This window comes from Petromyzon marinus, chromosome 39 (genome assembly GCF_048934315.1).
Source record: "Petromyzon marinus isolate PM22_M1 ecotype Great Lakes invasive population chromosome 39, UKy_Petmar_22M1.pri1.0, whole genome shotgun sequence".
Classification (NCBI taxonomy): domain Eukaryota; kingdom Metazoa; phylum Chordata; class Hyperoartia; order Petromyzontiformes; family Petromyzontidae; genus Petromyzon; species Petromyzon marinus.
The window spans coordinates 8502981-8530361 of record NC_133705.1 but is presented as its reverse complement, the minus strand read 5'-3'; the positions used below and the strand labels follow the sequence as shown (position 1 = coordinate 8530361).

At 51.4% G+C, this 27381-nt stretch overlaps 1 protein-coding gene across 4 annotated transcripts in view; it reads left to right on the top strand.

Annotated features, from left to right (window-relative positions):
- KCNAB2 (potassium voltage-gated channel subfamily A regulatory beta subunit 2) overlaps positions 1-27381 on the top strand; it is a 133074-nt gene that overhangs the window by 6156 nt on the left and 99537 nt on the right. For 2 of the 4 annotated variants that reach the window (XM_076072904.1, XM_076072905.1), the window contains exons 2-3: positions 11985-12268; positions 15248-15283. In XM_076072904.1, the coding sequence (XP_075929019.1) occupies positions 12192-12268; positions 15248-15283 (113 nt within the window). In that variant the 5' untranslated portion in view covers positions 11985-12191. The remainder of the gene's footprint in view (positions 1-11984; positions 12269-15247; positions 15284-27381) is intronic. The other 2 variants (XM_076072906.1, XM_076072907.1) reach the window with 1 other exon arrangement.

Here is a 27381-nt window from a genome sequence, read left to right as displayed (position 1 = left end):
GTGGTGAGAACTCGGAAGACCAGGATAGGAGTCTCATTCGCGAGTGTGGCCTGGGTCGCCACATTGGCACAAGCAAAACCAAACAAAAGGACAAGGAAGCAAATGGGAAAAACCCGTGCCAAAAAAAAATTGTCACGTGAGAAGCTGAAAATATCGCACAAAAAAAATACAAATCAATATTAAGTCATAAACTCTGCACGGACAGATTGTTTTTCGACTGATCGTATAGTACAATTACAATTGACAAAATTACAAAAAGTATGCGGTAATACGTCAAGTATATTACAATGTTCAGGTTGGCTGTTGTAATGAGTCCGAGCAAACGGGACTGCAGATGAGGCAGCACAAATAGCGCACATGAGATGGAGGGCGCCAGATGATCGTAAATACGGGATGGAGAATGGCAGACGAGCCGGCGCCACCGATAGTGCAGTACAACCAAGATGGCTTTCCGTGTCTTGCGCCGTGTGTTTGGTGGCGGGGGGGGGTGTGTGGGCAGGGGTGGGGAGGGAAGGGGGCGGGGGTCACGTAATTGCCCGTTAAATAAGAATCGTTTAGATTCCGAGGTGTCGGCCGCTGTCGCGCCGCCTGGCCGGGGCGCCCGCATCGTGGTGAGGGAGGTGTGGGGAAGCGGAACGCGCGTCCGGAGAGCAATTTGCGTCGAACGCGAAATGATTTGGCGGCGGGGCGTTTGATGACGGACCGACCGGCAATGGAGCGCGTTTTAGTTTTTTTGTACTATTCCGATTGCCACTCTGGGACGATAATGATGATAATAAGAAAATAAAGACGCCTCTAATGGAGTCGAGCTTCTTTAGCTGGCAAGCGCTAAGCACAGCCACGGTGGGGGGTAGGGAGGGGGTAGGGAGGGGGCCTGCATGATCATACTTCACCACGACGGTCGATGCGGCACGGCATCGTAGGGGACCCGCAACCATACCCAGTTGGGGTATATCGCTCGGCGCCGACGTAAGCCGTGCTCAGAGATTGAATGCAGGTTGCCGGAGGTTCGTGGCGGCGTGCGATAGCCACTGGGCCACTGCAGCACGGGGCGAGGTGGCGAGTGACGTCTGAACCGGTGATGGCCCTTCCCGCCGCCCCCTTCCCCCCCCCCCGCCCACCTTTTTTCAGCTCGCACCAGTGTGGTGAGGTGTGGTCAGTCGGCGCCCGTGACGAACGGCGCCGGAGGAAGTCTTCATCCGGCAGTGGGACGAGAGAGCGAGAGAGGCCGCTATACATATGCATCAAGACGTGGTCGCCGCGTTCTCTTCCAGTGCCTCGTTGTCTCGAGGCAAAGTGTTGTTGGCGAGCGCCCCAGCGCAAGTCGGCAACGACACGCGAGGCGGCTTGCCAGTCGGGGGTCCGGCTTCCACGCGTGCTTGCCCGACCGCCTTTGTCTCTCCCCTGTGCGGATGTGTTGCTCACCACCGCCGCCTACGCCAGGCGCCGCTCGTTTTAGGCCATGTTGACGTAAGGGAGTCCCAGGCCAGGTCTCCAGTAACAGCTTCCAGTTCCGTACACATGTTCGCACAGGGTCGCCATACACGAGGGGTGGAATGGTAGTGCCTCTCTCGTGGCTGCAGGGGTGACGTCAATCTTACACACTTGATCATTATTATCGGTCTCTGCCATGGTCCGTCCGCTGCTGGACGGAGATCTCCCCCACCCCACCCCGATACTGGTGCCTTGCGATGGAGCAATCCATCTGACTCCTGTGTGCATGTGTTGAGTTCGTCACTCCGTATAAAAACAAAAACTAAGCTATTTTTATTTTTCCAGGTTGGGCCCACTGAACTATTTGCTCTTTTTCAAAAGCGACCTGGCGACGATTGATAGCTCAACAAAGTGGATTATCACGAGGAAATGTGTAGGGGCCAAATACTCTGCACGTTGATTCTACATGTGGAGGGTTAAAACCGGAGGACCCGGAGAAAAATGCATGCGACCACAGGGAGAACGTGCAAACTCCATAAATATATACAGCAGGTGTCAGGGTCCCGATCGAAACCACGACCTCCTGCATACCAGGCGAGGGAGATAATATCTCCTCTCAGACGTGTTCCCTCCTTTAGCTGCCCCCCCATCGTTAGCCTCGACCACTGGCCACGATCGTCACCCTCTCACGACGCGCCCTACCCAGGCCCCCTCTATTTTGCTTAACATTCAATTGTTAATAAACAGAGATGAAAGATACCCCGTGTAGCCTTGAACTAGCTGTTAGAGCAAGTCCTATTAGCAAGCACCTATGAGGGCCGGTAGAGCACACAAGGGGTGGGGGGGGGGTGGCTAACACCACGCCCGGCCGCCTTTGTCTCCACAGGGGAGGTCCAGAACTGGTCCAGATAATCGGCAGTGGTCTTGGCCCTGAACGGGTATGGAACTCGGGTCGCCGGGTTTGTAGCGGAGTGCAGTGCAAACCACTGTGCCACCATTCCCCAGTATTGGCTTGAGACAAAGATTCCCCGTATAGCCTCCACACGTTTGTGGCGAGTGCTGTTAGCAAATAGCACCTATGAAGGCCAGCACGGTACACGAGGGGTTGGATGTCCAGCACCACGCATGATCGCCTTCGTCTCCCCAGTGACGACGTTTACACACAGTGCCGGGTACTCATTTGAGGCTGAGTCGACCTCGTGGATGCCCGGTACCGGTTCAGATGATCGTCACTTGCTGGCCGTGAGTGGGAATCCAACTTGCTGCGCCACCGCTTAATACCACTTGCGTCACGCACATAATTCCTGCTATTAAGTGCTTTGAGAGCAGACCTTAAAAGGCTATAATGGGATTGGCTATATGTGCCGTTCTATATGTGGCACGTGTGTATGCGTGCTTTATGATAATGACCGTATTGGGATTAAACAGCTGTGCCCCCCGGGCAGTTAAGATAGTGGTGTACGGTTTATTGAGGGGGGCTTAATGGGCTCTACTAACGGCTGTCTGACCGCAGAGTTCAGGAGTTGATGATTTGATAATAATAGTAGTAATCATGATAGTTTCGTACATTTGATATTCCCACCGTTCCTATTGCGCAGGGCTAGTACGAATGTCGCTGTTTCACATTGTCAACCAGCGGGGGAGCTATTTTGGTACGTTGTAATCCCAGTTGAGTAATTCCAAATATATAGACGACGTCAGGGTTGGGATCGAAACCCACGACCTCCTGTACACCAAGCGAGGTAGTTAACATCTCCTAGCCACCGTCATGATGATGAGAGAGAGACATGCAAACTCCAAATATACAGCAGGTGTCAGGGTTGAGCTCGAACCCATGACCTCCTGTACACCAGGCGAGGTAGTTAACATCTCGCCATTGTGGCGGGCCAGATATTTATTTAAGCCAGGTCTGACCAGGCCGGCGACCCAGAACATATTTTCCGCGCCCGGCACACCGCGTCCAGTGGACGTATCTCGCGGTGGCTACGGCTATTTTCTCGCCATCGCCGCTCCGGTCATCTAGCGGTGACCTGGCAAAAAAAAAATCGCGTGAGAAACGAACCCCCGGAGCGACCCGTAGATGGCTGCGCGAGTCCTTGTCGTGCCCACCCCTCGCCTTGCGTGCGTCGAGGACGCCGGGCTGGAGCCACACGCGTGGCTGTGAATGGGAGCGGTAACGCCGGATTGGTGTGCTCCTGTCACAATCGCCGCCGCCACTACCGCCTGCAGCTCAACACGTCAACTTGGCATGTGTTCTGCTTGAATGGGGAAAGTAAAATTAGGTGTCTGTGCTGTTGCTGGTCCTGTGCTTCCCCAAATGAGTACATGGCGCAATGTGTAAACATCGCCACTGGGGAGACAAAGGCGGCCGGGCGTGGTGTCGCCCAGCCCACCCCCTCGTGTGCCGTGCCGCCCTTATTAGGTGCTGCTGGTGCTCGCTAACGGCACTTGCCCCATCGGTCTGTTAAGGCTATACGGGGGATCTTTGTCTTTTTGGTAGTGGTTGGCTGCAGGCAGTGCGAGTGCACCAGAGCCCAATTGGACTGAGTGGTGGGGTGGGGAGGGAGGATGGAGGTCCGTTCATTCCTTGCGCCGGGAACCACGCCAACCACACTATACCGCTGTGGGGCATCGCGTAGTTGTGTTTTTAATGTGATCCCTTTGTGTGCGGTGGCGAGATGTTAACTACCTCGCCTGGTATACAGAAGGTCGTCGGTTCGATTCCAACCCTGACGCCTGTATATTTGAGGTTTGCGTGTCTCTCTCCCCGTGTTCGCGTGGTTTTTTTCCAGGTCCTCCGTCCTCCGGTCTTTCCCTCCACATTTAGAATCAACGTCACGCGTTTAAGTGTTTGGCTGCAATAAATGTCCCTCGTCAAGACTCTATACCATAGAGCCCAATGCATTTCCGACCAGGAACACATTACCAGTGAACTCAAGCACGTACACCAGGCTCTCAGGGCTAATGGTTACTCCGACTACACAATCCGCAAAGCCATCACTCCAGTCATGAAGAAGGATCCTCTTGTGGAGCCACTCAAAACCATCACCTTACCCTACATTGCAGGGGTCACTAAAAAGATCTCCAAAATCCTGAATAAACACAAGATTCAGGTCCAATTCAACACAGTACATAAAATCCGTGATCTAGTTCCATCTGTAAAAGATGCTGTTCCAGACATACAGTACCCGGGCGTTTACAAACTAAAGTGCCTCTGTGGTAGTAGCTACATTGGAGAAGCCAAACGACATATCTCGGACCGCATCCGCAAACATAAAGCAGACTTGAAACACGGTAGAACGAACTCCTCTGCCGTGGCAGATCACTGTTATAATTCAGTGGGCTCACATGACATTGAGGTTCTTTGCAAACCAACCGGCTACCATGAGAGATTTGTTCATGAGGCCATTCACATATACAAGCACAGAGACAATTTCAACCGAGAAGATGGATTCTGGCTTAGTAACCATTGGAAAGATGTTTTAAACCATTTCCGTTCTTAATTAATTGTATTTTACGATGACCTTCAGACTGCAGCTCTTTCGCTAGCATTGACTCTTAATACCTTTCACACCACGGTTAATGGTATGGTTTACAACATGGAGTATAACAGCGCCTCGCAGCTGTCTCTCTCCCCCTCCTCCGTTGCGACCATGGATGAACTCGTCCGTCTGAACGGGGCTCGTAGCTATCCGTGGTGCTAAAGTTGAGGGTAAGAATCCACCCATTTTTTCGCCATATAGCATTGGGATATATAACGACTTGTTGTTGGTAGCTTAGCTGATTGGAGAATATATAGAGTTTACTGATAACATTGAGGTAATTTATATTTTAGTTTTTTTATTGGTTTACTATGTAGTATTCATTATATAGTGTAGTGTATACCCAGTTACTGTTAATAGCTCAGATGTGTAGGCTTTGACTTTAACATAGCCATTTCTGTGACCAGTCACAAGCTAATCACTCAGCTATTTCAATGCTAAATTCTCCTGTTTGATTTGTACTAGGTGCCTCTATAGATGTGTAGGCTTTGACTTTAACACAATTATTTCTATGACCAGTCACAAGCTAATCCCTCAGTTATTTCAATGCTAAATTCTCCTGTTTGATTTGTACTAGGTGCCTCTGTGGATGTGTATGCTTTGACTTTAACATAGCCATTTCTGTGACCAGTCACAAGCTAATCACTCGGCTATTTCAATGCTGAATTCTATGCTAATTCCTTTGTCAAGGGGTGCCTCTGTGGATGTGTATGCTTTGACTTGAACATAGCCTTTTCTGTGACCAGTCACAAGCTAATCACTCAGTTATTTCAATGTTAAATTCTATGCTAATTCCTTTGTCAAGGCGCTCTGATTCTTCTCACAGCTTAAAGGTCGCGGTCTGAGCTTGGCTGTGTTCGCTCCAGCGCTGTCCTCCAGACAGTCTCGTCCCTTCACCTGATGAAGGCCGCTTGTGTTGTGGCCGAAACGTCGTGAGAATTTTATTGTGTTATTTTATTATATCAATTTATTATTTTATTCTCATTCTACGTGACTTTACCGAAAGAACCAAAGAAGAAAAAATGTCCACGTGATAAGCCACTTCGTTGAGCTGTCATTTGTGGCCAGGTTTGCTTCTGAAAATGAGCTATACAGCTCAGCGGGGGGGGGCCTTACCTGGTAAAATAAAAAAAATAGTTTAGTGTATCCATCCAGTGTCACACGCGCACCCTGCACAGTCCCTACAGTCGCTTGAGTACTGTACGTGGAATCACCGTTATAGTCGCTCCCGAACCGATCATCCCTCCCGAGGCCGTTCCCAATGAGTGCCGCTGTGTTCTTTTAGCGAGTCGGCAGCAGCGTCGTCGATGTCGTACGGAAGGACTGAGCCGGCCATCTGAATGTAGAATTTCCACCATTTTCATGGCCGCCAGTGGAAGATGCGCTCTTTGGCATGGCACTTTGCTCGGAGGGTTGAAGGCCGGTGGGCCAGGCTCACGACGGAGTGGGAGGGGATGGGGGAGGGAGGAGGTGATGGGGGAGGGAGGAGGTGATGGGGGAGGGGAGGAGGTGATGGGGGAGGGAGGAGGTGATGGGGGGGGGAGGAGGTGATGGGGGAGGGAGGAGGTGATGGGGGAGGGAGGAGGTGATGGGGGAGGGAGGAGGTGATGGGGGGGGGGCTTGAGGGAGGAGGGGATGGGGGGGTGAGGGAGGGAGGGGATGGGGGGGTGAGGCAGGAGCGGATGGGGGGGGGGGATCGTGACACCTCCACCGCTCAGGTGTTACGTAATCATGAGTGGCGGCACAGAGCCATCCATTATTAACCATCTCGTTTTTTCCCCTTTATTTCAAAAGTGCCTTTTAAATAGACAATTGTAAATGGATATTTCTCAGAACCCATTACTGCTGGCATATCCCTCGTTTCCAAGAGCCACAGATCTACACACACCGTCCGCTGACATTCGTCACCGCACTTGTCTCAGCAGGGGGCCGCAGGAGTTCACAAGGCGCCAGTCGAGACTGACACAGTTCTTCATCGTCCGAGATCTATCCACTGCTGGATGGAGCACTTCCCCCAAAGCCGCCGTCATTTGTCATCGCCTCCCCGTGCAACACCCCCCCCCACCTCCTCCTAAGCTCCTGCCCGAGGGCCGGTCGCGAGACGGCGTCACTCGACGAGCGAAGTTGGCGAGATGGCACGGCGCTTCATGCTGTCACATCGGGGGGGGAGAGGGTCACGTGTGGCGTGGCTTATGACACAATTAACCGCGTTCGCCGAAAAGACCGAACCATTTTCTCTGGTTTCTTTTTTTTTACGGCGAGTTTAGGGTAGGCAATAACCAACTTTCATCGATTTGGCCACTTTTCCATGCTGAAAGGCCCTCAAAGCGACTCGACTCTACGCCAAAGTTTGAATTTACATTGGGCGTTTGTTGTCGGCGAAGGTTATCGTGAGCCCGTGTTACAGACAGTCGGACAGAGCCAATGCAATAAGGTGTTAAAACGCAACAGCAGCAGCAGGAGCACGAGGAGCAGCATCGCCAGCTCTAGCAGCAGTAGTAGCATTGGCACTAGCAGTATTAGCAGAAGCAGCAGCAACATCATTAGCAGTGGCAGCACTAGTAGTAGCAACAGCACTGCCAGTCGTAGCAGCAGTAAAAGCAGCAGAAGCCACAAGTAACAGCAGCGCCAGCTCTAGCAGCAGTCGTGGCATTGGCAGTAGCAGTATTAGTGAAAGAAGCAGCAGCAACATCATTCACAGTAGCAGCAGCAGCAGCAGGTGGAGCAGCAGCACTGGCAGTCGTAGCAGCAACAGTAATAGCCTTGGTAGTAGCAGGAGCAACAGTAGAAGCAGCAGGAGCAACAACATCAGCAGCAGTAGAAGCAGCAGCAGTAGAAGCAATAGAAGCAATAGCAGCAGCAGTAAAAGCAATAGCAGCAGCAGTAAAAGCAATAGCAGCAGTAGAAGCAACAGCAGCTCCCTGCAAGAGTAATAGCCTTGGTAGTAGCAGTAGCAGGAGCAACAGTAGAAGCAGCAGGAGCAACAACATCAGCAGCAGTAGAAGCAGCAGCAGTAGAAGCAATAGAAGCAATAGCAGCAGTAAAAGCAATAGCAGCAGCAGTAAAAGCAATAGCAGCAGTAGAAGCAACAGCAGCTCCCTGCAAGAGTAATAGCCTTGGTAGTAGCAGGAGCAACAGTAGAAGCAGCAGGAGCAACATCAGCAGCAGTAGAAGCAGCAGCAATAGAAGCAATAGCAGCAGTAAAAGCAATAGCAGCAGCAGTAAAAGCAATAGCAGCAGCAGTAAAAGCAATAGCAGCAGTAGAAGCAGCAGCAGCTCCCTGCAAGAGTAATAGCCTTGGTAGTAGCAGGAGCAACAGTAGAAGCAGCAGGAGCAACATCAGCAGCAGTAGAAGCAGCAGCAGTAGAAGCAATAGAAGCAATAGCAGCAGTAAAAGCAATAGCAGCAGCAGTAAAAGCAATAGCAGCAGCAGTAAAAGCAATAGCAGCAGCAGTAAAAGCAATAGCAGCAGTAGAAGCAGCAGCAGCAGCTCCCTGCAAGAGTAGCGGAGAGCAGCAGGAGGAGGAGGAGGAATGCCACTGCGGCGGACGACCACTCAGATAAACAAAGTGCGGCGGCGGCTCCGCGCTGCCCGAGGCCTGGGGAATATTTTTAGCGGCGGCTCGCTCTGGAAATACGCGCTCACGTGCGGGTCGCGAGCGTCCATCGGCACGCCGAGTCACGGGCGCTGGCGGGAGGGAGGTGGGGAGGGGGGCTGGAAAGAGCGGAGGTCGGTGGAGGGTGGGTCTGGGGGGGGGTGCGTGGAGTTGTCGAGTGTGATGGGTGGTGGTTTTATGGGGGGGGGGGGGGGGGTTATTTGGGGCAATGAGCGGAGCGATGTGATGTGGGTAGCGATAGGGGGACGGCGTTAAGGCCGGTGGACACTGGGATGTGGGAAATGTCGGTTCGGGTAGCGGCAGGGATTCTCATCGGGCCCCGGTCGTCTGGGTTCCACGCCTGGTGGCCCCGTGTCCCTGCGATCGTGGCAAAACGACCTTGATGCACAAACAAAATCAGCAACAACAGCCACAATTTACTTCTGAAACCTCAAGGTTGACTCGGCCTAAAAAGAAGCGTCTGGTTCCGTGATGTTGGTGGTCAGTCATCAGCTTTTCCCCGATTTTCAAATGGACACAATTTATGAACCTTTCTCGATAAGGGGAGACGTTCCGGGGACATTTCGCAAGCCTTGAAGAGAAGCAAGGCTTCTCTTCAAGGCTTGCATCGCACACAGGTTGGCAGAAGCCCAGGTTGGAACCCAGGATCTCGACGGTGCCGGCTCGGAGTGTCTTACGCTCCTAACGGTCCCGAGAGCATTCGGGGGGCTACCTTGCGTTGTTGTGTGCGTGCGTGGGTTGTTGTTGTGTGCGTGCGTGCGTGGGTTGTTGTTGTGTGCGTGCGTGGGTTGTTGTTGTGTGCGTGCGTGGGTTGTTGTTGTGTGCGTGCGTGGGTTGTTGTTGTGTGCGTGGGTTGTTGTGTGCGTGCGTGGGTTGTTGTGTGCGTGCGTGGGTTGTTGTGTGCGTGCGTGGGTTGTTGTGTGCGTGCGTGGGTTGTTGCGTGCGTGGGTTGTGTGCGTGCGTGGGTTGTGTGCGTGCGTGGGTTGTTGTTGTGTGCGTGCGTGGGTTGTTGTTGTGTGCGTGCGTGGGTTGTTGTTGTGTGCGTGCGTGGGTTGTTGTTGTGTGCGTGCGTGGGTTGTTGTTGTGTGCGTGCGTGGGTTGTTGTTGTGTGCGTGCGTGGGTTGTTGTTGTGTGCGTGCGTGGGTTGTTGTTGTGTGCGTGCGTGGGTTGTTGTTGTGTGCGTGCGTGGGTTGTTGTTGCGTGCGTGCGTTGGTGCGTGCGTGCGTGCGTGCGTTGGTGCGTGCGTGCGAGCGTGCGCACAGCCACGTGGCCTGAGTTATGAGGCCTTCCCAGGCCGGGAGCCAGTATGTCACTGTGCTGTGACTAATGCTCGCTGTCTTGTCTCCATCGTATTGTTGCGGCCATTATTTATTGACGGCGCTGTTTTTGGAACGATAGCGCTTGAAAAATAGACGCCGCTGTTGTTGTTGCCGCTGCCACCACCACTGCCGCTGCTGTATGAATTTATGTTGAACTTCTTTCGCACTGTACACAGCCAACCGTGCTCATCGTAGCTGCTGCCGCCGCTGCTGCGTGGTTGTATGCGGCGCGGCGTGGGTGTGCTCGTGTGCGTGAGAGCGTGGGTGCGTTGTGAACCCGTGTGGCGAGTTTCTCGGTGTAAATTAGTTTATTTTACTTGACGGCACCTAACAACAACAACCCAACATTCTGCCTAGGCTATATGGGGAGGGGAGGGTTGATCTTTGTCTTTGCATCTATGTGGAGAGTTGTGGCACAGTGGTTAGCGCAGTGAGCTACGAACCCGGCCACCTGACTTTGATTCCTGGCCACGGCTAACATCAGTGGCGAGTGATGTCTAAACCAAGCCTGGACCTCCCTCTTAAATGACTTCCTGGTGTGGTGCGTAAAAGATGAGCACTGGGGAGACAAAGGTGGCCGAACGTGGTGGTGGTGGCTGATCCACCTCGTCAGCTTTACTAGGTGCCTGCTATGACAGCACTTGCCCCAAAAGACTGTAGGCTATACGGGGGGTGGGGGGGGTCGATCGTTGTCTTCGTGATATTGCCTATGCGATGCTTGCGAGTGAGCGAGAGTGATGTACGTGTGCATTGAAGGCGTGTCTTTGCGTGATCTACGTATGATGTATGTGTGTGAGCATGCTTGAGAGATTTATGTGTCTGCGTGTGTGTGTTCGCGTAATTTTACATCCTTTATGTGCGCCCACACACAACAGATGACATTTTTCAAAAAGCACATCTCTTTTTTGCATCGTTAGTTGAACAAAGTGCTTAGCTGTTTCCAAACGAATCGGTATCCGATTCTGGCGAAAGGGACTTCGACTTTTGATTCAACATCCCAGCTTGGGGTTGGTAGATCACGTACAGAAGAAGGAAGAATATTTGTTATATATAATAATAAACATTACGGTGGTTTACAGCCCTTCGTTACATATTATTTATTTCTCCACTGCTGGATGAAGACCCTGCCCCCCAAGGCGTCGTCATCACCTCTAGCGCTTGCACACAAACTGATTTATCCGCGCGTTGGTGGCTGCTACGCCGCTGTACGTGGCCGCCTGTAATCCAGCGCTGTGGAGGCCACGGCGAGGGTTGGTGGATTACCGCACAGTTGTGAAACTTTTCCTTCCCGTGGGCGTCGAGGTGCCCATACCGTGGCCCACCAGGAGGAGGCAGTTTACCAAAGGAGACTCCACCTGTTCCGTTTCGTCTGTATGGGATAGAGCGTTGCCCCCTCGTGCAAGGTGTGCATTTTCTCCGGGTGCTCCAGTTTCTTCCCACACACATTCACTGGCGGAAAACATCATAAACTAAACACTAACTAAACTTTTAAATTGTATTAGGTGAGGCCCCACTGAGCTATATAGCTGTTTTTTCAGAAGCGACCTGGTCACAAATGATAGCTCAACAAAACGGCTTATGTTGAAATTTATAGCAGCCAACTACTCTTAAACACGTGTTTATTCCAAATGTGGAGGAAAAAATTGGAGAACCCGGAGAGAAAAATCCAACCGACCACGGAGAGAGAGAGACACGCAAATTCCAAATATATGCAGGGGTCGGGATCGAACCCACGACCTCCTCCATACATGGCGAGGTATTTAACATCTCGCCACTCCCATCATATATAGGGGATGGCAGATCTTGAGTAAACGTTAGTAGTTGCCGGCTCACCGTCTGGGGGCTGCTGCCATCCCGCTTCTTCTCTGTGCTTTCTCCGCGCGCCTCCGAGCCGTTGCTGGTCTTCGAGGGCGTGCGCACACTGAGCGGCAGTGGCGACGCCGTGTGTCCCGGGCTACGCGATGCTAGTTTTCCCCGTCCACTAGCGTGCGGGCGACCGCGCGTACATGTTGTGTGAATACGTCTCCCAAATATCAATTTTAGCTTTTCCTTTTTTTTTTTCCCGTTCACAGGTTTGAACTTCGAAATCCGTCTTCCGCCTTCGCCGTCGTGTGGAGGCGCGTCGCGGGCCAACGTCTTCCTCTGCGACAGGGCCCGCACGACCCCCGCCTCTCCGTTCCGCCGCCCCCTCCCCCCCCCCCCCGTGCCACGGGACGGCTTGACCCCCTCGACCTTTGGTGGACCCCAGAGTGAGGACCCCTTGACCTCTTGCCGCCGCCATGTATCCCGAGTCGGCGACGGACTCCCCGGCGCGGCTGTCCGTGCGGCAGACGGGCTCCCCCAGCATGCACTACCGGTGAGGTCACGGCGCACGCGCACGCACGCACACGCAACGCGAGCTTGGCACTCGTGCGCAGGGCTCCGCTGTCTAGCCGGTTACAGTTTGGATTGGTGAGAGAGGACTAGTTTATAGTGTCGTCAGGTTCGCCGGTTGGTCAGGGTTTGTGACGGGCCTTGTACAGGTGTCAGGTTAGTGATAGGGCTAGTACTTGTGTCTTTGTTCGGTAGTTGGTTAGGGTCGGTGAGTTATCTATTACTCGTGTTTGGTGGGCTAGCTGGTCATGGACAGGACTCGCGTCTGCTTTTCTCGTTTCGTCTGCGCAGAATCAGAATCTTTTGGTTTAAACTGGAGGAGGAATTCGATGAGCTATAAAACACAGATGTCCAGTAGGTGTACGGAGTCCGTAACGTTACATCAACAAATAATAACACAAACACGGCAGGAGTGTAAAGTATAGGAAAGGTAAACAAATAACTTAAAAAATACAAACAAAACTCAGCAAACTTTATTTATTTATTTTACCAAGGAAGGCCCACTGAGCTATTAACTTACCTGTCAACCCCTCATCAGTGCCCTACCTTATTATAGACCAATTCAGACCTTATTGGTCACCCCGTGCCCTTATAAATCTCAACGTTCATCCTACAAAGTCCCATTACAAGGGAGAAAAACAAACAGATAGACACCAAAAAAAAATGCTTACCCGTATTGAAACGGATGTTCACCGTATGGACCTGAAAACTCAATTTCCCTGTACAATAGTACAGGTTAAACCGTATGGGTTGACAGGTTATGCTATTAGCTTTTTTCAGAAGCGACCTGGCTTTTCGGATGCTTGCCCATTCTCCCTGTGGCAGAGGAGTGCCCTCTGTCAGCTGTTGGCGGCACCTCATCCTCCTCGTTTCCGGTGCTCAGAGCTCCCTCTAGTGGCGGCATTGCGTCACCATTCACCGCGTTGCTGCCCGGGCAGGTGGGGGTGAATCCCGAGTTGCGAGTGTTTTTTTTTTAATTCGTGTGACCCGCGTGAAAAGAGTCAAGGGCGAGCAGGATTAGAGTTCCGTTTTGCAAGAGCGACTTGGGCCAAGCCACCACGCTGACGGTAGCAAAACAGAAGGAAGTGCGGAGATTGAGGGGGGAATAAGACATCGGGGTCAAAAAGAACTGGGGTCAAGTGAGACATCGCAAATATCACGCAAATGTAATTCGGTGTTAAATAATACGTTTTGCTGTGGCCGAAAGTCGGCTCGGTGCACAATTTCTAAATCGGTGCATGATTACTAAATTAAGTTACATAAACGTGGCGCAGATAAGAGGGTGGACTATTGTACAAATTTGTAAACGGACAAGTCAAATGGGCAATGTAAGCCTGTGGGTGATGTTATAGTCAATGCGCAGTGTAAATCTACGGGCAATGTTAGCCTATGGGCAGTGTAAGTCAATGGGCAGATTCGGATAAATACGCGATTCAAATGCAATTGCAAGTGAGGCTATCGTAGAAAAGCGGCAGTGCCACGTTAAATTGTGATTTAGATATGGAGAGTAACCGAGGACATTTGCGAATCGTTACACGCCTGCTGTACACGCACTAAAGGCACGCGCGCATGCGTACTTTACAAATACACAAAGCTACTAAGCTTTGTGTACTTTACAAATACACAAAGCTACTAAGCTTTGTGTACTTTACAAATACACAAAGCTACGAAGCTTTGTGTTGACGAACACGCGCGCTTCTACACACGCGCACACACACACACACACACGTGCATTCCCGTGATAATTTTGCATGCACTTAATATGCATGCACGCACGCACCTAGCTACGTGCGCACGCCATGCACCGCGCAACGCATGACCTCCTTAGTTTGGTGAATGGCCGCACCTCCAGTGGCTTCAAGGGAATCGTGCAAACCCCCATCCATCGCCTTGTGGCAGCGTACACGAATGAACGCATGTCATGTCGTGAGTTCGAAGGGCATATACCCGACGGTTGTGTCGATGCGTCATCGCACCGCCGCTTTTGCGCCGCTCGAGCTCGTGGCGTCTTGCCTTGCTCGCCGTGTTCTCGTGAACACTGACAGGAGGTCGAACCTCCGCTTTCCCCTTAGCTGGGGCACGTCCACCGTTGACACGCGTGCGCACACACACAAGCACGCACACACAAGTGAATTACACGCGCACAGTAAGGGGTGGAACGATTAATCCTTAATGGCGATTCTATGAATTTTCGTGACTCGCAGCTGTGATTGGGATTTAACAATAGATGCTTTATCATGTGTGCACGTATGTGTGTTGAGTTTCTTTCGCGCCGTACGTAGCCAACCGTGATGATCGGAGGTTTGCGGGAATGACGGTGCCTGTGGTGGCTGTAGGGGTCACAATACGTGCGTTGCGTCATGCCTGCGAGAATCGGATCTCTCTGATGTATGCAAATTATATGCATGCCTAAGTATTTTCTTTAGGGCAAGATCGTCGTGTAGGTGAGCATAATGCCATTTTCTAACTATAGCCCTCCACCACCCAGCCACAGTGCCAATCGAGTTGTCACGTGGTTCACTGCCTGTTCATTTTGGTTCGTTGGCAAAATCGGAGGAGGAATTTTGCAAGCGAGCAAAATGTTGACGGTTTTATTCTCGGCGCTTTGCTGGAGACCACAACCAGCATCATCAACAAAACCTCAGCTCTCGTTAAAAAAAACAAAAAAATACTTACGTTGATATTACGCCTACGCAACGATCTAACACGATATAAACTACGAACGAATCATGATATTGCTCGTGAAACCCTTAACGCGTTCTCCGGACCGCATCGCAACACCCCCCGAATCGGCTGGAAGGGGCGAATCGTAACTCGCCGAAATGATGCCGCCGTCTCGGTGGAACACGGCCTGCGGTGGCCACGCGCGTGGTGGCGTGCCGGGTGAGTTCATGGCTGATTTGAATGTCGGTGATGCATTGTTGTGTGGCTTTGTCTCCTCCTGACGCATGCCTCTCGCGAGATATGGGAGCCCCAAGAGCCAAAAGCGATTCTACAGGTACGACCCGCGGAGTCGGCGCGGGGATCGCTCGCCAAATTCTCGGGCGGCTGTGTCTGTGTGGTTGTTGTTGTTGTTGTTCCTTCCTTACTTGGGACGGCGCTTTGGTAAATCCTCGTTTGCGATGCCCTCTTTGCGTCCGGTTAAATTCGGCATTGATTTTGAAATTTTGCTGACGAATTAGAGCAGTGGTTCTTCACTCATTCTCAGAGGGGTGGGGGGGGGGGGCATTTTCGCCGCTAAGACATCATCAGTGCGTGAGCGCCGCCACAACATTTGAAACCATTGGGGGTTTGACAGCACGATGATGATGATGGAGGGTGTTTGTGCTCTTTGTTTCTTGTCGGGGCGCCACACGTCAGGGGCCACACTGAAGGCCACCAGGGGTCACCAGTGGCCCCGTGGGCCTCGAAATGAAGAACACTGACTTAGAGGGGGTAGTCCTTTATCGTCTTGGGTCTTTATATTTACAGGAACTCGGGAACTACCGACGCCTTATGCTCCTAGTCGCGCCTTCAGATGAGCGAATGCTGGACCCCTTGGTGGTTCCTGGAAGTTGCCTGGAAGTCAGGAGGGTCAAAGGACCTTGAGATGCTCTGCTGCAAGGGCAAGGCGTTAGCAAAGTGGCTTTGACATGATGTTCCGAGTGACTCGCGCTATCGTCGGCTGGGCAGGCGGTCCGGAAATGTACATTTCTTGCTCGGCCCGAATTCTGAGTAGAATCCAGGCCTGCGCGGGGAGAGCGAAATAATCCCCGAGATTTGGGACTCCTGTCGCGAAACTGCCAGCCCGATTTGAGTTGTCTCAAAACACGGAAATGTGGAATGTTGCGGGGAGGGGGTGGGGTCCGGGTGGGGGTGAACGGTAGCAGGGGGGGGTGGCAGCAGGGGAGGGGGGCTTGGTAAAGGGGGCGTGGTCAGGGGGGCTACGTAGAACTAAAGTTCGTACTGGAGTTGTGTGGCTCGCGGAACCGTCCTTCTAAATAAACTGCCACATCGCTGCCCGTGGTGCCAGCGTCAAAATAAATAAATATATAAATAAAGCATGCACCGTTTTTAAATAAATGCAAACCGCCACTTCTTTCAAATGTTTCTTGCCGTTGGTTTTTCGCACCTGATGATGCCCGTTTGCGTTATGGTCGGAACGTCGTGAGAATTTTTTATCGTTTTATGTATGTTTTATTATTTTATTGTTTCCCTTCAACGTGACTTTACCGAAAGAGCTAAGATTATATGTGGGGAGTGTCTGGCCTGCAAGGTTCAGGGGTTCGTGATGGGGAGGCTGTAATTCTCTGGAACTGCCACAGGGAGGCGGTGTGGCTCCATTTATCCGTGCTCCTGTGACCAGCGGGGTAGACAACTCAAGTACCAAACAAAAATCGAATTCTAAGAGCCGGCAATGCACGTGAATACGAGACGATGGGCCTTAAGAAAAACGAACTCTCACGAAGCGGCCTCTAAAGGGCCGCGTGCAGCTCCGTAACTGCAGGTTTGCCGACCCCCTGCTCCATGACCAACACCTCTCGCAGAAGCCATCGAGCGGGGGTGGGGGGGGCTTTAATCGAGACGCATATCGACGTGTCATCGATTCGTTGATTCACGGCTGAAGAGCGACTCCTGTTAGCGGATGAGAGCTTGCCTGCTCGAAACCTACTTCCTGCACTGCCTCTCCTACAGGCACCGCCTCGTTATCCTGAAGGCGTGCGTTTTAATCTCGGTTGCATAAATAAATCATTACTGATTTAGTCATACTTATTTATTATTTAAGGGTTTGTCTGTTAGCCAGTAGCTACTATCGGGTAACTATTCATATACTGCTTTGTATGTATGTTGAATTTTTTTCGCACCGTACATCTCCAATCGTGGTAATTTTTCATCAGAAAGCCTTTTTGAAATTTAATCCTCATCAGGCCCCACGGTGTAAACAAGTTTCCACCTCTAATCATCCACTCTTGTCTCTCTACTGGCCTCATTCTTTTTGTGCTATGCAGAAGAGAAAATATATTTATATGTTAAGACACAGGGTTAATGTTGTTAATTGTGCTTGTGCACGATTGCCAACACAGCAGCAGCAGCAGCATCACCAATATCATTTGCAGAAATAATAAAAGATTCTGACTGAACACAAGGATATCGTATGACTTCGATGACATCACGGTCATTGCCGACGCCTTTGATGGTATGGTCATGACCGCGTGTGGCGCTTGAAGGACTGCTAAAGAAACATTACTTGCGTGCATTTGCGGCTCTTGAAATTTTTTTTTTACCTAATTCGAACAAAAAATGGCCTCTTGTTTCCTTTGGGTGCCCGACCCCCTGACCATGGCCGTCGTCGGCTGGTCGACGCCGCGCCGCACGCGGCCGGCTGCTGTGGTGAGTGCGTGCGGTGAGTTCTGGAGGGGACGGATGCACGCCCCATCGTTTTTAGGGGCTGCCGTTTTTAGGGGCCACCGCCATCGTTGAGTCCGGAGCCGCCGTTGAATCCAATGTTCATGGTGGGGAAGGGCGGTGGGCGGTTGTGGCCACACACGGCTTAATTCCTCGCCGCCGAATGTTCACCGGGCAGACGCGTGGATTCCGCGTGGTGGTGGCTGCATCCGTCGCGAGAGGTAATACCGGATGCGGTGTGCCGGGTGACGGAAAATATTTTCCGAGTCGCCAATCGGCGACTCGACCCGCCCACGATGAGTCCACCTATTCGGGATTGTACCGGTTCTTTCTGTCCGTACGCATTAGGAAGCCACTGCACACTCCGCGCACCTTCTGGTCGTACATCGCAGAACGAACGCTAAAACTAGACTATTTATTTTACCAGTTACGGCCCATTGAGCTATGTAGCTCTTTTTCAGAAGTTACCATGCCACAAATGATAGCTGAACGAAGTGGTTTATCACGTGGAAATTTATTGCAGCCAAATACTCTAAACGCGTGATGTTGATTCTAAATGTGGAAGGAAAAACCAGAGGACCCGGAAAAAATTCACACGACCACGGGGAGAACACACAAACTTCAAATATGCAGGCGTAAGGGTCGGGATCGAACCCACGACCTCCTGCATACCAGGCGAGGTAGTTAACATCTCCTAGCCACCGCGGTGCTTTACCCGGGTGGGGTGGAGGGTTCTTGCAGTGCCTGGCGTTGAGACCCCTTGGCTCTAACCGCCGCTGCCTCCGTGATGCCACTCCACATTGCTGAAGCGTTGTGCCCCACTCCAGTTTGTGTAATGCAGTGTGTTGCCACACTACACACACCACACACACCGCAGATCGCACCACACACGCAGAGCACCACACGCACACACGCACTACACGCAGAGCACACGCGCGCACCGCATGCACCGCATGCACCGCACGCACACACCACACACCACAGAGCACACATATCTCATCGAGATTGCGAAGATGCTTGGCGTGAGTTCTATTCTTACAGCCGATATCTATTCTTTCCACAGACTCGTAAGGACCGTGACAGATGGGTCCTCTCCACCTGTTTTGTCGTGGCCTGTTGTTTAAATAATCCTCAACTTTTATCACTTTGTGCTCACTATTTTTTGTTTTCCTCTTATACATTTTTTCCACATTTTTCCAATTAGTTTCTATTATTTATAACAAGCCTGCGTGTGCAAGGACGCTGGCAGTTATTTTAAACTGAATACTTCATGGCATGACCATGAAGACTTATTTGAGAGTGGTGGTAACCATGGTAGAATGAGAATATTTGTTTATACTGGAGGAATCCGATGAGCTTTAAAGCTCATTCACAGATGTCCAGTTGGAGCACGTCAGACCCTTACTACAACAAGCAATACAAGTGTTTATAGTTCTTACTGGTTTTTAAGGGTTCGTAATTGCAGCAATCATTACCGTGCCACTCAAAATTCAACTTTGTTATTTTAAAGGTCACCCCCTCCTTGGTTGTATTTGGTTGCCGTTAACCTGAAGACAATTTTGAGTTCATCAACAATCCCTTGATATTTACTGGCTGCTCAACCGAATTGAAAACTACTTTCTAGTGTACAGGGCATAGATAGAGAAAAATAACTTGTTTTCCATGTCTATTTATCCAGAGGAGTCCATGCTGAGTTTTTTTACTCTGTTTCACGAGGGCCCCTGCCATATTTGGTTTTTAGTCTAAGATGTTTTAAGCCAAATTAACGACGAGCATGTATTTTACACGTGGAAGGAAACCGGAGCACCCGGAGAAAATCCGCGTGCACAATGGGGCAACTCTCCGTTCCCGTGCAGATGGAAACAGATGGCGATTAGTCTACTTGCTGTACCGCATTCTGTTGTTAAACTCCATTCCCGTGGGCGTCAAGGAGGAGGGTTGCCAGGGGAAGCCGGTACAACAAATGTGGACTCCACCTGTTCCCTACGTATGGGATAGAGCGTTGCTCCCTCTTGCGTGTCGGTTTTCTCCAAGTGCTCCATTTTCCTCCCACTCGCATCAGCAATCGTTATTTGGGCGATAACACCTCTAATATATAGAGAAGTGCAGAGCTTGGGTGGTTGTGGTGGGATAGGGGGTGGGGGGGGGGGGTAATTTGGCTACTGCCTTCCCTGCTTGTCTGGTGATCATTACAAGTTGAACTTGTCATTAAGTTGTAGAGTATCGGGGAATGCGATCTAAACAATGCTTTTGGGGTCACTGCTGCAGACTTCTGTTACCCATTGATTCGCAGAACGATCAATTGATTAGTTCAACTTGATTGTTAAGCTCGCGATACGCATATCAAATTGTGTGTTTGCCAACTGATTGAAGCATCTATTTGTGTGTGTGTGTGTATATATATACGGTAAAGTTGATAGATTTGTGACGCAGCTGTTAGCTCACTACGCTGCGAACCACGTGGCCCCCCCGAGTTCAATTTAATCACCAGTGGCTATCCCTCCAATTTGAAAAACCACGCGTGCTCCGATACGGCCATTGTGGAAGCACCAGACCACGTCCGCGGCGTTGCCGAACCTCGAACGGCGTCGCTAAGAACACCACAGTGGGTGTCCTCGCGCAAAAAATAAGTGCCCCCCCCCCCCCCCCGCGTGCGTGCGTGCGCGTCCTGAAATGTACACGGTGGGCGTTTACACGCTCGGGCGCTCTGCTCAGCCTGCCCAAGATAGCGCTGACAGTTTTGAGCAAAGCGTCACGACCAACCGGGTCACAAGGTTGAAAGCCGGTTGGTGTTGGCCTGGCCCTCCGTCATTGCCATCGGCGTCGCTCCTCTCGGGGCAGTGAATTGAGCACCAACTTGCGCCACGTTGTTGCCGCCACGCCCGCGAGTACATTTCCAAAGTGTACCCACGTGGTGTAAGGGTCATATCCATGAACACGTTTGCAGTGTACACCCGTGTGATATATAACTGCCACTCCCATTGAACGCCGTTATAAAGTGTACCCAAGCTGTACTGGTGCAGCCACTCCTTTGAGCCCATATGCAAAGTGTACCCAGGTGGTATAACGGGCCACACCCATGAACACATTCCCAAAGTGTACCCAGGTGTAGCACTATGGGCCTCTTCCCATGTGTGTGTGCGATTAGGGGAATTGGGTGTGCAAGTGGCCCGTGGTCTCCCTGTCCTCGCCATTGCGCGTCATCGAGGCCGACACGCGATAAGGGGTGAGCGAGCGAGCTGGGATCGAAGGCTGCCTTGTAGGGTCATCGTAGCGCCCCAACATTAGACCACCTTTCACAAGAACGTGCCGAGTAGAATATCCACGGAAACGTGGCATAGCACAGAGCGCCCCCCCCCCCCCCCCATCTGCACAGCGGTGGCTGACTGCCGCAGGAAGGGCTCACACCACCTAAATCTGTCGGTGTTAGGCCTGGCGGAGCGTCGGGGGGAGCAGGGGGGCCCTCTCTCCGTTACTGTAAACACCGCGGCGCTGCAATCCTCCAGGGGGCCCCGCGTGGCGTGTGGTTGGTTTCATTTCCCAACCTGCCCCCATGTGCACTCCCCCCCCCTCCCCTGCCGCCCCCAGTGCCTCCAATGTCTGTGTGCAGTGTGTGTACAGCTGTGTACAGTCATGTCTTTGTATGGTTGCGTGTCCGCACGTGCAGTTTGTATGTCGGGAACGGCGGTGTAGTGCTTCGCACGCTGCTGCAACGAACCGGATCTCCCCGAGTTTGATTCTCCCCCCCCCTCACGACCAACAAATCTGTGTAACGGGTCCTGGTCCTATTCTAGGTGTAGGTTGGCTCGGCCTAAAATGAGTGCCTGGTGTGGCGTGCAAATGTCAGCACTGGCGGTAAAACAAAAGGTGGCCGGGGTGTGGTGTTGGCCGCCCATCCCCTCCAGTCCTCGCAACACTTTCCCCGACCAGCATGTTGAAGGCTATATGGGGGGGACAGTTGTCCCTTGTCGTAGGGGAGCGGTCGTGTAATGTTTAGCGCACTGCACGAAGACCCCCGGTCGACCGGAGCTGAGATTCACACCCGCATCGGTGACGATTGCCTGAGCCGTTCCTTAGGTCGACTCAAACGTAAATGAGCACTAAGAGTGAATCCGGCCAGCCCCTGGTGCTGAGCACATCACCCCATCGTGTAGCGCGCCAGCCTTAATAGGTGCTCGCTATAACCGCACCTCGTTGACCGGATAATGAATTGGGCTTATGGGCGCCGGTGCTGCGTATCCGCTCTATCATTTCGAATAACGAAATTATCTCCAGCTGCCCGGTTTCAAAATGATACAACGGATAGGACGCGGATGGCCAGGGGGGAGCCACTGGAACTCAACGGGGATTCCCACGACTTTGCCTTGAGTGGCGAGGGTCGGGTGAGTGTCATGCGAGCGTCACGTCACCCCGTTCATTGGTTTGAAAAACACCGTTATTCATCCGTGCAACCCCGGCTGTCTCGAGCAAGCGACAGGGGCTTGCACTTGAGTTAAATGTGCTACGTATAACAATAGGTTTTACCCTTTCTGTTTGCGTTAAGATGTTAAAACAACAAACAGAAACCTTTTGCAAGGAATCATGTCTTCATTAACTACACATACTTGTGGTGAACATGCAAACAAAAGACATGCTCTGGTAGGATGCGATGCATTGTCTTTGAAATGGATTGGTCCACACCAGAGACAGCTTTCTTTAGAGCCTAGTCTCAAACAGTGTTTAGACCAGAGGACGCCAAAAGGTGAACAGCACAAAGACGATGCCACTATCAGGGCATTTATCGCTCGGGGTGAGCAGCTACAACATGAGACCTTGAATGTGCTGCGTGTCTGCTCGCCGAGGTCGGATCGCCGTTCTCTCAAAAAATACAAAAATTTAAACTCTCGCATTGGACGGGGGGGGGGGCGGCAGCAGCAGCGCGACGATCACAGTCGGCAACAGCACAAAACTACGGTGGTAATAACACACAATAGCGGTGTTGTTGATGGCCGCCTGTCCAAACAACAGCGTGCGTGCTGCGGCGGCGGCGGCGGCGGCGTTGGGTTACGTTCACGAATACGGAGTGTGCCGTTGCGGCGGTTGCCACGTGCCACCGTCGCGCCGCTATAAATACGGGCGGCAACGTCGGCACGGCCGGGCACACCCCTCCACGTAGCACCCGCTCACCGCCTCGCTGCCTTGGCTGCTCGGCTGTGGTTCCTTCTCGCACCTTTAAGCCATTCTGGCCCTCGCTCTCTCTCCAAGAGCGAGCGGAATTACCGATGGCAGGGGCGGTGGCGGCGGCGTTTTAATTCCAAGTTATAAATTGTTTTGCCAGCATTCTCCACCCGAGGGCACGTTCATGGTTCAAGTTCCCTCTCCATACCCCCTGTTGTATATATAGGCCTTTTTCCAAAAATTTATATTAACTAATTCTGCCATTTGTATAATAATAATAATAATCGATAAAATAAATAAATAAATAAAACACCCTCAAACCCGCTACCTCCCACAAGCACCAAGCATTTGGAGGTCGTAAAAGGCCATTAAATAATAAACTCCGGGGCAAAGGGAGGTTAACGACGATCTGCAAAATCTCCAGATTGCCAGAGGACCGCATGCCATGACCTGCTTGGCGCTTTGGACAGTTCACAAACAAATATCCAGACTCACAGGCACCGACACAGAGCACAGGGCAAACGGACAATATAACTGATATATATTTTTTGTACGGAAAAAGTTGAAGCTTGGCTATAAGAATAAGTCGACATTATAGACTGCAGTATATTCCTTATTATTCCTTATTGTATCTTTCTATCTATGTGACTTTACCAAGAGAAGCAAAGTACATGAGTTCCTGCAATCACGAAAACTTAAGTCCAAACTAAGCTATATCTCTGACCTCGAGAATAAAAAGCACGGATCCCTGGATGCAGACAGGGAGCAAAAAGTAATAAAACCCTTGAAATACCGGAGGTAACATCTAATGACATTACAAATCTTGGTTAAACCTAAACCAAATAATAATCACAAGAGATTAGACCTAGGGTAACTCAAAAGAGATACAAGAAAATAGGTCAAACACACAAGACCAGTTAATACGTATTCCATGAAATCGGAGCCTCCCCGGCCGCCTTTATCTTCCAACAATTTGACACAAACACATGGTAGCCATAAAATAGGTATGAAGGGAGAGTGCCTCCCCTCCCTAATAGGAGAGACCACGAAGAGAGGGGTTAAGAATGCAAACAAACAAAATGTGATGGTAAAACAGTCAAAGGTCAAAAAGGGGGGGGGGGGGGCAGCCAGGCCACTGCTGCCACGGGCGGAGGACGGTGATAGAGGGCATCTGTTGTTTTCTCTCTCGCAAGAGACGCGGAGAGATAATTTCACATTTAAGCTCAGCAAGGGACAGCTCGGCTAGGAACAGCTCTGCAAGAAAGAGTGCTGCGAGTGACAGAGTCGTGCAAAGGGGCAGGCTCCGGGGATGGCCTCGACATTGGCAATGGGTGCTGTGTCTCGCAGAGAAGAGGGGCAAGGTGATGTTAGGTGCTGACTTCAGCATGGACCGACAGAGTATGTTTTGAGTCGCTTGCAGAATCGAGGATTGTGATAAGCTGTATTGTACTAAGCTATCAGAGATGTGTAAGAGGTGTGCAAATACAATTTTCAAGTTTTGAGAGTGAGTGATCCAGCCAGCGACGAGCAGCTTGCAGCAAAAGCCCTCCTGGAAGAAGGGTGAAGAGCACGAAAGTTGAGCGACGACAAAGCGCAGCCCTGAAGTAAGGGCGGGTGTCCCGTGTGAAGCTGGCAGCTGCACGATCAAGGGAGAGAGCAAGAGAAATGAGAGAGAAAGAGTGCCGAGCGACGACAAGCAATCAACCTGGAGAGAGGACGGAGAGCGTCAAGCATCGACCAAGCCAGCATCACAGAGGACCAGCTCCACCGAGCAAGGGTGTCTGCCACCAGCGAACGAGCTGCACGCGCAATCGAGCGTCGCCAAAGAGCACGGAGCCGGAGAGTGCGCACAGCAGCGCCACCAGCGCCACCCAAGCAAGGGTGTCAGCTGCCAGCGGGCAAGCTGCGGGGCGCTATCTGACGACGGGATCATCGCGCACCGACGGCGAGCGTCGTGCCGACTCTTCCAGCCAGCTGTGGACAGAAACTGTGGCCGCCCCCGAGCAAGGGAGAGAACGAAGCCGTTTGTACGACCCTCCCCCACACTCTCACACCCTCGCGACGCATCGCCCGGCGTCTGCCTTACGCAAAGAATTGAACAAGTGGCAAAGAAGACGCACAACACGCATATCGGGACAAATAAGATTGTTCCAAAAAGTTACCTTTGTTTCAAGATGGGTTTCCATTCCAAGGTGGTGCATTAAATATCAACTGATCGTGAAGAACATTGCTGCCCATTGAGTTACGTGGATACGGTCATTTAGAAGTATGTTAGTGGTTCGTTTTTTTCTTTTTAATTGCATAATCTTACCAATGAATTAATTGATAACTACTCTTGCCTTCGGGACATGTTTCTTTATTGCCTTCGTATGAATATCGTTGCATGAATTGTATCACCGTATATGCTCGCGTTACTCTAAGGAATTGATCAATTATTCTGTTATCCACTTTAACAACGTGATAATTGAGGGTTAAATGTATGGATCGATGAGAACATCTCCAGGAGTATAAGAGTTCGCATATTAGTGTTATGTTTTTTCTTCTTTGGTTCTGTCGGTAAAGTCACGTAGAATGAGAATAAAATAATAAAATAACACAATAAAATTCTCACGACGTTTCGGCCACAACGCAAGCGGCCGTCTTCAGGTGAAAGGTACAGAACTGTCGGGACGACATTGAAGCTCTGTCGTCCCGACAGTTCTGTACCTTTCACCTGAAGACGGCCGCTTGCGTTCTGGCCTAAACGTCGTGAGAATTTTATTGTGTTATTTTATTATTTTATTCTCATTCTACTTGACTTTACCGAAAGAACCAAAGAAGATGAATCCTTGCAGTCACGAAAGCTTCAAATCGAAATGTTATGTTTTTGTTTAGAAATTATAATTGCTTAACCCAGAAGTGCCCGAGTGGTGCCTTCAAGAGTTCATGCATAATGATCTTCGTTTTAAGAACTGTATCCTGCGGTGAGATTTGAATTTGGGGACCTGATATAAAACACTAAGACATAATCAGTAAATGTTAAAGCGAGAATAATTGTATTTTACCGATTGGTAATACGAACCTAGACGCGGAAGCCGAGCTTAATCTAGCAAACTTACAGCACACCTGCATAACTTCATACAAATTAATTGTCTTATCCCGATTGATTATACTACCCTTGACAACGAGGCAGCGCTTAGTTATCATAACGGTTAGCATTAGCCTAATCGAATACATTCATACAAATTATTATAATTAGCGTAATGTTTGCACAAAATTACATCAATTGACATTGAGGACAATTACACATTTTTTTCCAAATTTCATTAAATTTGTATTATTTTCATTACATTTTCAAGACACGGCATAAACAACACCCGCCCCCCCCTCCGCACCCCCCCCCCCCCCCCCCAGCTATCTATTCGGAACACTCGCCCAGAGCAGTGCATCATTCTGTTGGAGAGTGGCCCGCTGCAAGAGATTCCACAGCCCCTCAGAGTGACCTTTTATCCACACTTGGGGCACCTATAATAGTCCGTCGCGCGGCATTTGAAGCCAAAGCTAATTCGCGCCAGCGGATATTTACGCGGTTTGTTTTGTGCAGTCATTAGAGACGAGGCTGAGACGTCGCCACGACGGCGCTTCTCTCTCTCTCTCGAGAGAGAGAGAGAAGCGCCGTCGTGGTCACGGGCGCGGGTACAACCCAGATGTGAACCCAGGGTGTCGGGGGGGGCTACCAGCTCGGCGTCCTGACCCCGCCCCCCCCCCACTCGGCCGCCTCACCCCCCTCCCCCCCCACTCCTCCTTCCCACCTCGTCGACACATCGCGCGGCGTTTTTCCGTGATCCTCGAACGCACGTGTGACGCCTGGCGCGCATCGCTGACGGATGGCGCCGCGTGACACGATAATAACTGAGATTGCCCTCCTTCCGCGTGTCCACTTTGTTGTGGGCGTTCAGGGTGTGGGGGGGCGGGGATGGGATTGGGGGGTTGGTTAGTGGGGTGGGGAAGCCTCCGTCGGCGCGTGTGTGCGCGATCGCGGTGGAGAGTCGTCGGAATAACTCCCAAGCAGCTGACAGCGGGATTATAACAGAGAGGGGAGTCGTGGCGCTGAGAGAAGATTTCAGCATAGGGTCAGAGGGCGCCGTGGCTACCGATATCTGGGACTTTCGTAAATCACAGCGATGTTGTTGTCCTCGTATGGTCGTCATCAAAAGACTCGTCATCAACATCGTCGTCATCGTCGTCATCACAATCGTTATCAACACGTTCTGCATTCACACAATTGTCATTTTACCTTGGGCAACGGTGTCATTGCCAGCATTAGCAATCGTCAGCGTCGTCATTAACAGCAGCAGCAGCAGCAGGAGCAGCATCGGCAACATCGTGAGCGGGGGGGGGGGGGGGCGTTCTCGTTTTCGGCCAGTGGCGGCATCTTTGTCGGCAGCAGCAGCAGCGACACCAGCATGAGCCCCATCAAAACGACCTGCAGGGCTGCTGTCATCGGCAGCATCGCCGTTAGCAGCAGCAGCAGCAGGAGCGGCCCCAACAGCACCCTGAATGCGCCTGATCTCA